This window comes from Lissotriton vulgaris, chromosome 7, assembly GCF_964263255.1.
Source record: "Lissotriton vulgaris chromosome 7, aLisVul1.2, whole genome shotgun sequence".
NCBI lineage: Eukaryota > Metazoa > Chordata > Amphibia > Caudata > Salamandridae > Lissotriton > Lissotriton vulgaris.
The window spans coordinates 96566444-96584373 of NC_141695.1; the positions used below are offsets into that span (position 1 = coordinate 96566444).

At 51.4% G+C, this 17930-nt stretch overlaps 1 protein-coding gene across 1 annotated transcript in view; it reads right to left on the reverse strand.

Annotated features, from left to right (window-relative positions):
* Positions 1 to 17930, reverse strand: part of LOC147700902 (uncharacterized) — a 124105-nt gene that overhangs the window by 36225 nt on the left and 69950 nt on the right. The window contains exon 5 of the mRNA XM_086928537.1: positions 1716 to 1879. Coding sequence (XP_086784663.1) covers positions 1716 to 1879 — 164 coding nt within the window. The remainder of the gene's footprint in view (positions 1 to 1715; positions 1880 to 17930) is intronic.

Genomic DNA, 17930 nt, shown 5'->3' on the forward strand with positions numbered 1-17930 from the left:
TTAATATGGATTAACATGAATCAAATATTGAAAACACTGGAGACTAGAGCATTGCCCTCTGCATTGGGAGTAATTGACCAAACTGGATGAGTGTTTACAACCCATTTGTTATCTCATCAATTCACCTCCACCCACCACATGTATTGATATCTTTATTCCAATGCACCTCCAATCATTGAATTTGGTGATTCAAAGTATTTCTGATGTTTGCTTGACTTTGGTGTGTCCAACTAGTCACTGGCTATTAGCATTATTGATTGACATTAAGGCACATAAACTGACAGCGATGATTCTCATAAATTCCTTAAACCCTCAGCAATATTCTTACTTAGATAAGTTTCTATATTGAAGAAAAGATAACATGGACATAAAAGTCATTTTAACAGAACAATTACTACCCAGCTCTGTGTCATCAATGTTAACCCAGCATCAATGAAGTATTACCGACTCTGCCTTGCCTTTTGAGGCTTATGTTTTCCTATCTCTGTGTCCGCAGTCCTATCAAGTTTACCCCCAGACCACCCAAGTCTCCCTACTTGGTTTTCATGCTGCGGCCAGTAGGGCCCATCTGAAAACCTCAGAATGCCTATCACAGGAGTTTTAGATTTCTGGCAAAAATGAAGTCTTAAAATGTCCTTCACAGCTCTGATATTCCTGGATTAATGTACATACAGAATTAAATGTTCCTTCTCAGGCAATGCAACCTTGGTTTGTAAACATTTTCCAACACAAAACAGACAGCATTCTGCATATCATTAGTCAAGGGAGATATCAAGCTACACCTTGTATCATCTTATTATAGCCCACATCCAATTTTACTAATCTGCAAATTCCTCCTTCCTGCCCTCCGCTCATCTGCCTTCTCTTGATGTTTTTTCACACTGCACTCTCGATGTGTGGATGTTTTCTAACCTTTAAATGTAAGTTCTCCTGTGTTCTCAGACTTCAGTGCTGTGAATTGTAATATATAATGTTTCTTAAAGTTATTAACATTTACAGTAATTCTTTAAAACTTCTGCACCCCAGTTGGGCTGAGAATGATCTATTTAGAGAACTACAACACATTGTCCTTCGCTCCTATCATGGATGCCTTACAGTTCTGCCTGGTCCTGTCGCTAAATGCAGGCAAAGGATCACTGAGGCCTGAGGAGGGCTACCTACACCTATATCGCTATTGCTTTACCTGCTACGCCTTCTTCTGTGTCAATGATGCCTTACTGGTTCTGTCTGCTTCTGTATCACTGGCGCTTTACCAGTTCTATCTCCTGTATCACTGATGACTTACCAGCTCTGCCTGCTCCTGTATCACTGATGCCTTACCAGCTCTGCCTGGTCCTGTACCACTGGTGCCTTACCAGCTTTACCTGCTCCTGTATCACTGATGCCTTACCAGCTCTGCCTGCTCCTGTATCACTGATGCCTTACCAGCTCTGCCTGCTCCTGTATCACTTGTGCCTTACCAGCTCTGCCTGCTCCTGTATCACTGATGCCTTCCCAGCTTTGCCTTGGTCCTCTTTCACTGATGCTTTACCAGCTCTGCCTGTTTCTGTATCACTGATGCCTTACCAGCTCTGCCTGCTCCTGTATCACTGATGTCTTGCTCCTGTATCACTAGTACCTTACCAGCTCTGCCTGCTCCTGTATCACTGATGCCTTGCTCCTGTATCACTAGTGCCTTACCAGCTCTGCCTGCTCCTGTGCCACTGATGCCTTACCAGCTCTGCTTTGTCCTCTATCACTACCAGACGGGAGCCCCTGGAGGAGCAGTCTTCATGGCTCACACTCCAGTTCTTCTCATCTGTTTTTTCTGGAAAGTAGTAGCACTTCCCTTCACGCTGTTGCCAGTTTAGAGGACAAGATGGCATACAGTGAGCTCCAGCTAAAGAAGAAATTAAAAGAAAGGTTACTGTGGATTTCAATTATTAATTAAACAAGATTAATAGCATGAGCCAGTCAGGCGTACCAGCCTTTCAATAGGATTTTAATAGGTGGGCGTATCGGCTCAATGCTGAAATGAGTGCTTATCCTATGGGTCCCAGAGCCAGATACTGCCATATCTGGTTTGGGCCATTCATCCTTCTAAAGCTGATCCCTCTAGTACTAAGAAAGTGCTATTTACAAGGCTTTTAAACCAGAAACCTTTGACAGCAAATGTCCTATTACATATGGTAATCTTCATTACTCCAGGTCCCGTAGTCCTCGACACCTTCATAATAAACATGTGGAGATGTCCATCTCCCGACAGAAAAAAACAACAAGAGGCATGCTGGGACACTAATACTGCCCCTCCCCCCGGGAGTACATAAGCAGTACTTACCCAGCAGACCTCCTGTACTAACAAGCCCAGACAGGAAGGCCGGCCGCCCGGGAGGGAGGGAGGGGCGTATGAAGGTGTCGAGGACTACGGGACCCGGAGTAATGAAGATTACCATATGTAATAGGACATTACCCCCAGGTCCCTCCGTCCTTGACACCTTCATAATAAACATGTGGAGAATACCAAAGCAGAAACCCGGCCTTCCGCACGAAAAAGCACACCCAGGAAACCACAACAAAGCAGCCACCCAAGGGAGCACCGAGAAGGAGGAAAGGAAGACCGCAGGCAACACCCAGCCCGCAACCCCGAACAAGACCGCAGGGACAAGGACCGGGGAGAAAGAAACAAGGCCAGGGCTCCAAAGAAAGGAGGCCGCCAACCCGAAAAACAGGCAACCGGCACCGGGACCAGGACCAGGACACCAAGACCAGCCAAAACAACCCACCGGAGAAGACCGTCCAGGTCAGAACCAGGAGGAAGGACACACAGGGCCAGGCAGACCCACCAGGAAGACGAGACAGCCGGAAGAAGCCACAGAAGGAACGGCCAACAGAGCGCAGGCACAAGCACCCAGCCCAAAAAGGAAGGAGAAGCACAGGCCAGAAAACACGACCAAAGCCGGAAAAGAAAGGACTCGAGCCCAAGAGAACCGAGGAGGAAACCCCCCCAAGGAGGCCCAGGAGGCAACAAGCATTCAGGAGCCGAACAGGACCGATAACCTGACCCAACGACAGGGACAGGACGGAACCCCAGAACCCAGCCGAAAGCCCACCAAACAAGGAGAGGCCAACAAGACCGGAAACCAGCAACAAAGAAAACACAACCAGGTCGGGAACAAAGAAACCGACCTCAAGCCCAGAAAACCTCAACCCCAAAGGGAAGGAACACAAGGCAGGAGGGGAGCACAGAGCAACCGGGAAACCCCAGCAGCCGGCCAACGAGGCACAGAGGGCAGCACAAAGAAGGCGCCCAAAAGACACAGGAACCCCACACCCAGGCCAGGCAATTAGCAAGGACAGGAGCAGCGGGAAAAGAAAGTCCAGGGAGCACAGCACCCAGACCACAAACACAAGGCCCCAACCCAGCAATGCCGGAGAGGAGCCAAGCAAACCGTAAAAGAGGCCAACAAACCCCAACAGAACCGGGAAGCCAGGACCAGAGCCAAGCAACCCGACCACGCAGGAGGAACAGCAGGCCCAAGCAAACCCCAGAAGAAGAGCAGAGGACCAAGCAGCAGGAAACCACAGACAACCCGCAGCCAGGAGGGAGGGACCCGCAGAGGCACGAGCACCACAGAACAGCACCCCAACCACAGAAGAAGGGGCAACCAAACAGACCCACACCGGGAATAAAGCCCGGGAAAGCAAGGGAGGAAGGAGCGAGCCAGGACCACAGAACCAGGAAACAACCCGGAAAGGCCGGCAACAAACCCCCAGAGCAGGCCAAAAAGGGACAGCACAGCCCGAAAACCCAGAAGGCACAGCCCGAAACCACACACAACCAGCAAGAAGCCGGCAGAACTGTAGCCACAGAACCCCACACAGGCTCACAACACCGGGAAAACAAGCCCGGGAAGAGAACCAACAGCAGGAGAAGGGCCAGAAGGAACCACCAGGAAGCGAACCCAACGCAGAACACCCCGCCAGGACCCAAAGGGACACCAGCAGGGAAGCAGAGCCCAAAAAGGATCCCAACAAGCAGGAGCGGCACGCCCCAGCCAAAACCTCAGCCAGGCACCCACCAAGGGAACCAGACGAGACCAGAACAACACAGGGAGAAAACACCCCCAACAGGAGACGGACCTGGAAGCCAAACGCCCCCAGCAGCCCCAGAAGACCAGGCAGGGACCAACCCGGCCTGATCAAGCCAACACAGAGCAGACAGCGGAGCACGGGGACAGCACACCAACCCGGAGAACAGGAGGCAAGACAGGAACCGGCAGCAGCCCGGAGGCCCCAAACAGGAACAAACCCGTCAGGCACCCCGGCAGAAACAGGAGGGGCAGACAGCCAAAAGCCAGCCCAGGGGGAGCCAGCACAGAAGCATCCAGGCCAAGTACACAGAAAAGCCCCCGGACAACACCAGAAGCCCCAAGCGGGAGCAAGGGAAGCCCACACCAACAGGAAGACCCAGGCAGGCACCACAAACAGGCACCAAGCAGGGAACAGACGAGGACAGGAGCAGGCAGGGCCGAATCAGAACAGCCGCGCCCAAGGCAGCACAAGCCACCCAATCGCGGGCAGAGGGGACAGACCACCCCAAAGAGCCCCCGGCAAGACACAGGCAAGCACCAGGAACGGAACCAGGCACAGCCCTAGGGACGGGAGGAACAGGACCAGGAACCAGGAGCCCCAAAGGCGACCAACCACACAGAGGCCAGGAAGCGAAGAACCAGGACACCCAAGCAGAGCAGAGGCACCACACCCCCGCAGCGGTCCGAGGAGCCGGAACACCGGCTCACCACCAGGTGGGGCAGGCAGCCCGAAGAAGAGGGGGAACAGAACGCACCCCTCACAGGCCGTCGCCGAAGAAGAGAGGAACGCCATGCAGAAGAGAGCAAGGCGCAAGCAAGCACGCAGGAAAAACCCCAACAACACAGGGAACCCCAGGAGCAAGCAAAAGCAGAGCAGCGAAAAGGAACCAGCCATCACGGAAGCGACAGGAACCCACGCCAACCCCAGGCAGACCACAAACAGAAGAGCGAAAGCCAACAGCACAGGGAACCAGCAAACAACTCACTGGAGAGGAAACCCCTCAACAGAGCCCGAAAGGAAATCACAGGCACGAGCGGCCAAGAGCAGGGGTACCACCCGAAGTGCACCAAAAGGGAGAAGACCCCGGCAAGCCCCAACCCAGAAACAGACGAGAGCCGGGGCAAGCGGCAAGGCAGCAGGCCCGGAACAGAAATCCGAACCACACAGGCCAAGAAGAGGAGCACAGGAACCACAGCGCCCGACCGCCCAGCACCAACCAGACACCCCCGCATCACAGGTGGGGAGGGCGCGGACTGGGAGCCCAGGAGCACCAGGACGTCCGAGCGACCAAAGGCACACAGAAGCATCCGCCATCCATTCCAGACAGGAAGCAAGCAGCGCGGGGCACCCAGAGGCAGCAGGACACCCCTAAGGAAGAAGGGACGAAGCACAGCATGAACACAGGCACCCCAAGCAAGAGTCCCCAGCACAAACCTCAGCACCCCCAGGAGGCACCCGACGCAGGAACAAGGCATGGAACAGAAGGTCCGCCCGTCACCACTCCAGGACAGACACCAGCAGGCCAACAGGGTCCACCGAGAAGAAAAAAGGGGGTGAAAACAACCAGAGCGGGGGGCAATCAGCTCAACAAGGCCCCCACCGCAACATGGAGGGAAAAAACAAGACATACACCACAGACCCCACGAGACACTGCAGTAAAGAAACAGGGCACCCAGCGCACAAGACTACAGCACGCCAGAAAAATGTAGAAACAACATTGCACCAAAACAAATGCATGTGGAAAGCGCACGTTCACTCCAGCACTGGGGAACCAGGCGCCGAAAAACAAATGCATCATGTTACCCAAGGACACCAAACCGAGGGAACAGGCACAAACACTCAGCAATCTCCAACCACACAGACAGAAAGTGAAAAACACGAGCACATCTGCAAGGCGGGGAAAAGAACAGCCAACTGGGCAGGGAACAGGTAATGAATGGCCCAGCACATCGAACACAGATGGACGAAAGGCCGAGCGGAGCCGCTGGGAATTGAACCTGAGACCAAGAACCCAACACAGGACCCAGCAGTGGAAGCATCAGTCCACTGAGTCATCAGACCCCAAAAAAAAGGAACGTCCCCCACACAGCTCCCATGGAACCACAGGGAATGAAGAAACACAGCCCCGGACCCCAGGCACAATCCCTACATCGAGATGACAGGAATGAAGCAGAGGACACCAGAGGCGGCCCCCGAACCAGACAGCAGAGGCCCCCGCATGCCAGCAACAGGAAACATACCAGCGCTGCCACCTGCGCTGTGTGGGAAGCCTTAATAGGCCTGTGGGCGTCAACAATCCACAAAGTTAAAGCACGTTCAGGTAGCGCATTGAACTGAATGCAGGGCACTCTCGCAAGTGAGGACAGTAAATCAATACAGACATCCACATGCCAATTACGTCACTGTTTCAATGAGAAATCACCGTCTTGGAACGAGACTCCCAGAGTAAGAATCGCAAACACCGCAGATGACACCAGAGGCAGAGCGGGGGACCCTGCAGCCCCCCCCCCGCCCTCCGGGGCAGGAAGAGAAGTGCAGCGAACTGAGAGCCCAAGAAGCGAGGCAAGGAGCCTGCTGCAGCCAGCGCCAGGCCCCTGAAAAAGAAAGAAAACAGGACAAGAGCGCCAGGCAGAAGAAAAAAGGGATCCCAAAATCGGGACTCACCAGGAGTGGGGGCCAACCCCAGGAACAAGGCCCCCACAGCACCGCCGAGCAGAAGTCCATCAGGAGCCCATCCAGCAAGGCAGGGCTCCCCGGCCAGGCTCGGGAAGCCCAGCCCGCGACCCGGAAGCAACCGGGAACTCCAGCACCAGCCACAAAGGGCCGGCAGGTGCAGGGACACACAGCAAAGCACCGGCTCCAGAGAAAGACTGACTCCAAGCAAGCCCGGCAGGCCAGGAGGCAGTCCAGGGAACCCCACGCCCACACAGCCAGGCAGCAGGGCGGGGGGGAGAAAAGAAGCACCGCCACTCAAGCCCAGCAGGAGCAGCACCAGCACACCATCAACTCTGTCGACAGACAGAAAAAAAGAACAGGAGGTCTGCTGGGTAAGTACCCGGGGGGAGGGGCAGTATTAGTGTCCCAGCATGCCTCTTGTTGTTTTTTTCTGTCGGGAGATGGACATCTCCACATGTTTATTATGAAGGTGTCGAGGACGGAGGGACCTGGGGGTAATGTTGCTTTTGAGTTGATATTTATGGATGGAAGACAAGCACCCAAAGTTTTCTTGGGGATGACAAAAAAGAAATGCTACCTATATATTCGCTACAAACAAAATGGACTATGTCATGAACTGCTGAGCAGTTGCTTGAAGGCACTTGCACTCTCTTACTTGCTTTCATTTAACCCAATGTTTCTCCGAATATGTGCATGATTTTTAAATAACACATCTCAGAACAGAAAGAGGCTCACTGCGTCGCCTGTAAATCTTGGTATAACCCAAAGAAATAACAGGTTTACTGATTGCACTTTAAACGGTGTAAGCGCATAAAAACAGGAGCTGGGCTTTGTGCTCCCCTAATTCAGCAATTTGTGATAGGGTTCAAAAGAGGCAAAAATGTTCACTCTCTACAAAGACAGAAGCTAACGTTCACCTGTCGAAGTGTCTACGAATAACATGTATTTTTATGTTCTATTTAATTTAGATGAATATATTTGCATCAACAAAGAAAATGAGGCAGCCGGGCTGACGGCAACTGCACTACCTAGGCTAGTCATGTAGTGTTCTTGGTACTTGTATCGCCCACCTCAAATGGCCAGCTGCCACATGACCACAAAAGTAGAAACATAAAGAAGAAGACAATAGGCAATACACACGATCAGCAAATTACAGTGTACACAAAGTAGTATTCTTTTAACAGTCGATTTGTGGGTTTTGTTGCATGTCTTTATTTTAAACAAGCTCTCTGTGCAGCTGTAGAAACGGCCAATGCGTTTCACACTAGCAAGGACTTCTTCAGGGCAAACAAGTTAATGGGGTATATTTGTCAATGGATTTAATTTGTTAGTGTATTATAAAAGCAAAGTATTCCTCTTATGGAAGTGATCTCCAGAGAAGAAGCCTTAGGCCAGGTAGAAGTGCCTACGTATCTTCCATCAAGAAGTGGTGTACGTGGCCTCCAAGGCAGAGGTGAACCTCAAAAGGTCAAATGGATGCCTCCAGAGTATTTCGTAAGAGTACTTGATTATGTTGGTGAGTATATCTGATCTTGAAACAAAGTCTGGCAAGCTGGAGGTTCACCTCTGCCTTGGAGGCCACGTACACCACGTACACTACTTCTTGATTGAGATCTTATCCATCACTGCAAAGGCCAAACAAATGCCAAAGGTGCAACCCTTTACATCATAATAGCTGGTAACAAAGCCACGAGCATCCTTCCAATTGACTGGTCAGATCACCACATCCTTCAATTCCAATTCACTCAAATGGACATTCCCCCTGTTCGCTCTCAGAAACCTTGCAAATTGACTTAGTCAGATTCCTCTGACTGGTCTAGAAGATAGAATGGAAAGGGAAGACCACTCGGTCCCCCCGAACGTATGGATGGGTGCCCCGATCCCCCGGGAACCATTGTGGGCGGGGGGCGTGTCTCGGCTGGTATGCCCGAAGCGGCGTAGCCGGAGCCCACCCCTCCTGCCCAGAAGAGGTTGTCCTAAACACCTGCCCGGAAGTCCGTGCACGGATGGGCGTGCTTGAGGCGGGCCCCCGCCCTCCCGCAGATAGATAAATAGAGCGGGAATCCAACGAAGCTTCCTCTTGTTCCAGTGCTCTGAAGGCTGCACCACTCGTCGCTCGTGAGCCCTCTAGGGAACAAGCTGCAATTTTGAGAACTTGTAATCTTTGTTATTTCTCTTTCAGTGTCGGGCGTGTGGAAGATCGAGTCACCCTTGCGGATCAAGTCGGACGGAGTAACCAAAGTCATGCCTGGCAAGAAAGCGGGAAAGAGCTCCGAGATGGAGAGGATGCTACGCACCTTGGTGAACCAAGTAGCGGTGATGGACCGGAAAATGGGTAAAGTGGATCAGCTCGGTCGTGGCTTAGCGGACATCAGGAAACAGTTGGCGGCCCAGAATGCCCCCTCGGGCGGCCTAAAAGAGTCATAGGACCGGCCTTGCCGAATGTCGCCCCAGGGGGTAAGGGTAAGAGTAGGAAGGGGAGGGCAGGTTCCAGTGAGGTCCCAGTACCAGAGGTAACTCCGTCGAGCCCAGGCGCAGACATCCCTGGCGCGCCGGTAGATAGCCCGGTACCAGGATCGGATGGGGGTTTGCCAATTCCCGTAGTGATCACGCCAATTGGGGATGACCAAATGCCCCCGGAACTGGCACTTCAGTTAGCGGCAGTATTGCCATGGCTAAAGAAAGGAGCAGGGGGATCAGTGGCTGGAGGAGACCCGGCTGAAGAAGCCAGATTAATTATTGAGCAGTTGCGGCAGTCAAGGGACGCCGGGACGCCGGGACGGCGAATGTACCTTCTATTTCCCTGCAGGTAGCGATGGGGGTCACGACGGACGGTCGGGCGAAGACAACGGACACGGCTGGGAAGACGGCTGAAGCCGGTAAGAGAGCGTTGCCATGGGTGGGGGAGGGTCCAGTACCTTCAAGGCGGGAAAGCTTATCGCAGCACATTCCCATGGCTACGAAAGAAATGGTATGGGGAGATAAGTACATTAACATGTTTTCACTTTTGACTGACCATCGTGAGTTAGAATATGCAAAGACCCAGAAAGATTTGTGGCACCCCAGCGTATGGCGGGCCAAGATGGCGGAATTCAGGGTCGATGAGACCATGGTGAACTGGGTCAGGGCCTTTTCTATTTTTATGGCAATTATTGGTGATCGTAAACCGGAAGTGTTGACTGACTTAGCATGTTATCAGAACAGGATCATGAATTTCCATGCAATGTACGGGGGAAATGAATGGAAGGGTTACGATGTTACCTTTAGAAAAGCGAAGGAGTTTAACGAGGCCTTGACATGGGATTGTCTGGACACAGTGTCATGGCATGCCCAGCTCCTGCCGGGACCGGCGGGTACGTCGGTACCAAGCACGAGTGGCTCTGGGACATTCCATCAGAAGCCGTCGCAGCCCTTTCGGGCAAGCGCCGGGGGGGATCCACATCCCAGGTCCGGCGGGAATGGAGGCAAGCGTGGGGTTTGTTGGGGATTCAACAAAGGAACCTGTACCAGGCCTCAAGGAACGTGTAGGTTCCGGCATGCTTGTTCGAGCTGTGGGAATTCCTCACACCCGGTAACCAGTTGCCGATCCAAGACCAATGGTGCGGGAGGAAAGGGGGGATCCAAGCAGGATTGATGTGGTGCCGTGGAAGCAAACATCTTCGCCCATTGATATCTTGGCTTTGACCCCCTGGCTGAACCGTTACCCAGATCATGTGTCCGCCGGGACTTTGAGGAATGACTTTCTGTATGGCTTCAAGATCCCGGCGGGAAATTTTCGGGGGAGCCCCTCTTGTAAAAACCAACTGTCGATTCAGCACAACCCGGCGGTGGCCGCCAGAAAGATAGCGAAAGAAGTCAGCTTGGGGCGAGTAGCAGGGCCATTTGTCTGCCCGCCAGTTGCGGAATTTGTGTGTTCTCCTTTAGGAGTGGTTCCGAAGAAAGACCCGGGGGAGTATAGACTCATCCACAATCTATCGGCCCCTAAGGGGGCCTCGGTAAATGAGGCTATTGACCCCGAGGTATGCTCAGTGAGTTATGCATCGTTCGATGACGCAGTCGTTCTGTTGAATCGCCTGGGCCCCGGGGCATTGTTAGCAAAATCAGACATTGAATCTGCATTCAGGTTACTCCCGGTCCACCCTCAGGACCAGCGCCTGCTGGGATTCACGTTTCAAGGGAAATATTACATGGATAAATGTATGCCCATGGGTTGTTCAATTTCATGTGCCTATTTTGAAATGTTTAGCTCCTTTTTGGAATGGGCATTCACCGAGGCCACAGGGCATAGACAGGTGATGCACTATTTGGATGATTTCCTTTTCCTAGGTCCGGCGGGCACTCGGGACTGTGCACAAGCGCTGCAGGACTTCTGCACACTCATGCGGGAGTTTGGGGTCCCATTGGTATCAGGTAAGACGGTGGGGCCATCTACCTCACTGGAGTTTCTAGGGATTGAGCTAGACTCAGTGGAGGGGTGTTTCCGTCTGCCAGTTGAGAAGGTGGCCAAGTTCAGGACTTCCTTGGTACAATGTCTCCGTAAAGATAAGGTGACCCTACACCAGTTGCAACAGACAGTGGGTCAGCTTAATTTTGCTTTAAGAGTGATGCCGATGGCTCGCCCTTTCTCACGTTCCATAGCACAGGCTATGGTGGGCCTTAAGGAAGGACACCACCGCACTAGACTGTCGTCAGAGGTTCGCCAGGACATGCGCATATGGTTGGCATTCCTGGCAGATTTCAACGGTTGAGTGGTGTGGAACAAACCCCCAGCCTCATCGGACGAACTGGGGTTGTGGACCGACTCGGCGGGGAGCGTAGGATTTGGCGCAATCTTTGGAAACCGATGGTCGGCACAAACAAGGCCGGCGTGGTGGCACTCATGTGGCCTAACAGGTAACATTGGATTCTTGGAGCTATTCCCCATTTGGGTGGCTCTGATGGCATGGCCGGAAGACTTTAGGGACCGCTCAGTGGTGTTTTGGTCAGACAACATGACATGGGTTGAGTGCATTAATCACCAGGCTGCACGCTGCAAGTGGATTTTAAGACTGTTGAAAGAAATTGTATTGCGATGCATGAGATTGAATGTACAATTCAGGGCAAGGCATGTGCTGAGTGTACTGAATATTGCAGCTGATGCACTCTCTCGTTCACACATGCAGGCTTTCAGGGGTTATCTACCCACAGCGGAACTAGTGGGGGCACCTTTCCCCGAAGCACTTTGGCAGATCGGTGCCCCTGACTACAAGACCTCGTGGCAGCCAGTTTAGCGCCCAGGACGAGAAAGCTTATGAAGGAGCGTTCCGTTCATACTGCGCCTTTTTAGGGCCGGTAGGGGGGCATAGCTGGGGGCGGGAAGAGTCCTTCCTCCAGTTTCTGGTGGCACTTCACAAGGAAAGCCGATCAGCGGCAACCACCAACAGGTATAGGGCTGCCATATCATTCACGGCACAGCTCCACGGGGTACGGGACCCAACGGGTTCATTCTTGGTCAGTAAGGCACTCCGGGGTTGGCAGCGCCTGGAGGGTCGCAGGCAAGATACAAGGCACCCGATTGGGTTAGACAGATTGTCCTTGCTACTAGCGAAACTGGATGAGACATGCTCCTCGCCCAGTGAGGTAATTCTGTTCCGAGTGGCTTTCGCATTGGCATTTCATGGGGCTATGCGGGTAAGTGAACTCGTGGCGAGGAATAAGAAGGACATGGGGGGAGGTCTATGCAGGGATCACGTCCAAATAAGGGGCGATTCTCTTCTGATCTCCATAGCCAGGTCTAAGACAGACCAGGAGGCTTTGGGGAGTAGTGTGGTGCTCCAGCGCGCCCGGGGGAACCCCGGTTGTCCGGTAAGATATTTGGAGGCCTACATGGCGCAGAGGTTGACAACTTGGGGGGGACCCTGTTTTAGACACAAGGACGGCACCCCGCTGACAAGATTTCAATTTCGGAGGGTGCTGGCAATTACGATTGCAGCGGCGGGTTAGAACCCGTGTGATTTTGGGACCCACTCATTCAGAATAGGGGCCGCTACAGAGGCTACGGCTCGGGGTCTGTGTCCAGAGGAAGTGAAACAGTTAGGCCGTTGGTCCTCGAACTGTTTCAAGAGGTATGTGCGACTGCACATGTTATAAAAGACTGATGGAATGCACTCACGCTTGTTGTCTTTTGTTTGGATTACAGTTTCGCAAGCCTGTGACGCGGCGGCAAAAATTGAGATCGGCCCAACACCAGAGGACCAGCGGGAAAAGATCACCGACTGGAGGTCAAGTGGTATGGGTCGTGGGCCACTCATACGTGAGGCGCGCTGGGGACATATTCAAGGCAGGTGACGCGACTCACGCATCTGAGGAATATGGGTTCAGAGTGACCTTCCATGGGCAAGGAGGCCTCTGTTTTGACCAATTTCAGGGCTTTGTGGAGGAACTTTTAGGGCGGCATAGGTCACCGCCATCTGTAATCATAGTGCATCTGGGAGGCAATGACTTGGTAAGACTGGGAAGACGGGTGTTAGTAGAGCACATATTGTCAGCAGTCAGCTGGTTGGCCAAAAGGCTCCCGGGGTGTACGATTGCCTGGTCCCACATGATCCCCAGAAGAATCTGGCGGGGGGGGGTATCTCTGGGTCGCGCTGAACCACTCGGTAAAGAGGGTCAACAACAAGATTGAGAAACTGTTTCGCTCCAATCATTTGCAAAGCATTTCCCATTTGTGTATTCGGGGTGATCACTATTATTTGAATGATGGGGGGCACCTGTCCAGGGCTGGGAATGACTTACTCATAGGAGACTTCATAGCATGGCTAGTGGCATTGAGGAGACATGACCTTTAGGAGGTGTGGGGGGCCAGATAGTCTGTCAACTATCCGGCCTGTGGCGGTAAGGTCATGATCGGTGAGCAGTGATTTCAAGGTCCCTAGGGGGGGCGCCACCCACTATGGATGGGAGCGCCCGGGGGGAGGCGGCCATTGGCCCCTCCCACGGGGGGGGTGGCACCCACTACGGATGGGTCGCCCAGGGGGAGACGGCCATAGGCCCCTCCCAGGGGGAGACGGCTATATGCCCCTCCTATGAATTTCCCGGGGGCCGGATATCCGCTCCGGCGGAAGAGAGTGTGGGGAAGGGGGGGAGTCCACGCTGTCCTTCTTACGGATACCTCGCACGAGATCTCGGACGACCTTAAGATGGCGTCGAGTGAAAAGGGGCCCCCACGACAAGGGAAGTTACAGTTGGCTGCGAGGGTAAAGTCCTCTGCGCATGCGCCACTCACACCGTGAGGGCGGGAATTTGGTAGTAGGGATCTGACACCGGTTAAGACCTTGCCGTTGGCCCTTAATGCTAGGTTGTACAATTTTATTTTAGAATGTTATGCATTTTCAGGATGCTAGACCCGGCTAGGAAACCTTTGTATTAGAGATTTGTTAAGGTTAGCCAAGAACTTGTCTTCATCAAAATGTACTGGAAGATAAAATTGTACATGATTCATGAAACGTTTTAATTTAAAGTTTTAAATTTTGTTTCATATTTTAATAAATACGGCCGGAGGGTAACTCCCCCCGCCTTCCAAAAGTTCAAACCTGTGTCTGTCTCCTCCCATGGGGAATTGGTGTTGGGAGGGGTGGCGGGCATCCTGGCCCATATGGAAAGGGAAGACCACTCGGTCCCCCCGAACGTATGGATGGGTGCCCCGATCCCCCGGGAACCATTGTGGTATGCCCGAAGCGGCGTAGCCGGAGCCCGCCCCTCCCGCCCAGAAGAGGTTGTCCTAAACACCTGCCCGGAAGTCCGTGCACGGATGGGCGTGCTTGAGGCGGGCCCCCGCCCTCCCGCAGATGGATAAATTGAGCAGGAATCCAACAAAGCTTCCTCTTGTTCCAGTGCTCTGAAGGCTGCACCACTCGTCGCTCGTGAGCCCTCTAGGGAACAAGCTGCAATTTTGACCCACCCACCAGACACTTTTTGCAATGTTTGTGGAATAAAGTAATTGTTGGTGATTATTTGAATGTAATAAAAAGATACAGTCAATTTTTGCATCATAAATGTATGCCTTTATGATTGAATAGATGCTTGTAGGCCTTTTTCTCCTTTGTAGAAACGTAGAGGAATGATTTAAATAATAAAATTTGTCTTGTGCTTTAGGACTTTTTTCCCTTTGTAGCAATGTCAAAGTTGGTGAATTGTCAAGCTATTCCAGATAGGTGTATTTTCTTTCCTTAGTAGGTAAAACAACAGTCGTATTTATTTTGGTCGGGCGGTAAGGTCATGATCGGTGAGCAGTGATTTCAAGGTCCCTAGGGGGGGCGCCACCCAGTATGGATGGGAGCGCCCGGGGGGAGGCGGCCATTGGCCCCTCCCACGGGGGGGGCGGCACCCACTACGGATGGGTCACCCAGGGGGTGACGGCCATAGGCCCCTCCCAGGGGGAGACGGCTATATGCCCCTCCTACGAATTTCCCGGGGGGCGGATATCCGCTCCGTCGGAAGAGAGTGTGGGGAAGGGGGGAGTCCACGCTGTCCTTCTTACAGATACCTCGCACGAGCTCTCAGACGACCTTAAGATGGCGTCGAGTGAAAGGGGGCCCCCACGACATGGGAAGTTACAGTTGGCTGCGAGGGTAAAGTCCTCTGCGCATGCGCCACTCACACCGTGAGGGTGGGAATTTGTTAGTAGGGATCTGACACCAGTTAAGACCTTGCCGTTGGCCCTTAATGCTAGGTTGTACAATTTTATTTCAGAATGTTATGCATTTTCAGGATGCTAGACTCGGCTAGCAAACCTTTGTATTAGAGATTTGTTAAGGTTAGCCAAGAACTTGTCTTCATCAAAATGTAATGGAAGATAAAATTGTACATGATTCATGAAACGTTTTAATTTAAAGTTTTAAATGTTGTTTCATATTTTAATAAATACGGCCGGGGGGGTAACTCCCCCCCGCCTTCCAAAAGTTCAAACCTGTGTCTGTCTCCTCCCATGGGGAATTGGTGTTGGGAGGGGTGGCGGGCATCCCGGCCCATATGATGGCACAGCTCCCTCCACTCCCAACAGACACCCTTACAACAGAGAAACTTACAGCACATTATAACTCAAAGACTTCGACAACCTAGACAAATAGATATTAACTCAGAAAGAAGGCAACTCAGAGCTGCAAACCGACTTTGGAGAACAAAACTGTCCATAACCCATATTCAACAGCTCTCAGTGGAATGCAGAAATGACAACAATCAGATAGCAAAAGAAAAAGCCTCTTTCTTTGGCAGAGTACTAGACTAGGTAAAATAAATCCAAAGAACATTTCAACACCATTAAACAACAAACCTCCAAGCCAGCAGGAGATAGTCCTCATGTCACTAAAGAACATTGTGACAATTCACAAAATTCTTCAATGACAAAATAACAAAGATGTAACATCTTCCTTGGTCACCAGATTCGGCCTTCCACAGGAATCTCTCCCATCACAAAAGAGGGAACCTACACTCCTTCGGTCTGCTCAGACTCTCAAGGGTCAGCCTCTTTACATGAGCCCTCATCCTGCAAAAAAATCTCGAACCTATCACAACTCCTGGAGCTGGAATACATTCAACTCACTCCTGAAAAAGGACATCTCATGATGATTTTGAAAGCCAAGCCCTCCCCTCAACTAGCAGACATTCTACCGGCATCCCTACCAAAAAGTCTCAACCAAGCCCTGACCCAGCATGGACCAAGATAATAAATAGCTTCCTATGCAATGAGGTTATGCCCAATTGCCTCTTATTAAAAAAACAGATGCTAACACGGATTACCTAAACAACTTTAGTCCTGTCTCCAAACTTCCTTTCCTGGCAAAAGTTCTAGAGAAAGGCATTCACTCCCAACTCAACGAACACATTGACACCAACAACCTACTGAACCCACTCCAATTGGGCTTTAGGAAAGGCTGTATCACAGAAACAGCTGTCCCAAATATAGAGATGAATCGCACAAATCTCTAGATATGGATAGATGCTGCCTGCTCATCCTCCTTGACATATCAGTGGCCTGTGACACGGTTGATCACAAGCTGCTTTTAGAATCCCTCCAAAAATGAATTGGAGCAGATGGTTTGGTTTTTAAATGGTTACCTTCATATCTACATAACTACTGCCAAAAAATAAACAATGTGACTACATAACTAGGAGTGTCCCGCAAGGGTCAGTGCTCTCACCTACACTCTTTAATATCTACATGGAACCCCTTACCACCATACTCAAACAAGCTAATGTTCCATGCCACCTTTATGCAGATGACACTCAGCTCTAATTAAAAATATCCTCCATAGAGGACCTCCCACGATTAAATTCCACACTCTCAAAAGTCCAAAAACTTAATGTCACACAACCCCCTGAAACTCAACCAAGACAAGACAGAAATCCTTCTCCTATTCAACAACGATTGGACGATTCAGGTCCAAATAATGGATAAACACTATTGGCGCTTTTGATTGTAAATTAACTCTGGCTGACTACACCATATCACTAGGAATTACCCTGGACCCTAGTCTGAGCATGAACCCTCACATAAGAAATACAATAAAGAGTGCATTTGACAATCTAAAACTCCTACACACTATCAAGTCCCTTCTCCCTCCGAAAGATCTAAAAGTCACCACTCAAAACTAGACTATATAAATGCCACCCTTACTGGCACCACTAAGGCACACTTCGCTCCCTTCGGAGCCACTCTAACTGCAGCAGTAAGGATGGATACTGGCTCTAAAGACACAAGCACATTCCCCCCTGAATAATCTTAAGTGACCTCTATTCAAAGCCTGTTGTTGCTTCAAAACTTCCTGTCTCACCCACACCAGAACACCAGTCTACCTTGTGTCCAAACTAACAAAAGCCATTCTAAGAAGAACCAATACCCTACTTCTCATCCCACCCACAAAACTAAAACAAAAAGCCATAGTGCTGTCTTTCTTGGGAAATGCCCCCACAATCTGGAACTCCCTCCCAATACATATTCAAACAAACCCATCCTGCATGAGGTTCCAAAGACAATTAAAAGATCTTCTCATCACTCAGCACCTTAACTCTTTGGGCTCTAACACCTGGCACATAACTTGAGTCTCCTACTCGAATTGTTTATTTTTTGTTATTTTTCTCTCCAAGAAATGCTGTGATCTGACTCTAAACTAGTTCTCACTTTATAGTCTATGTTTCCTAATGCT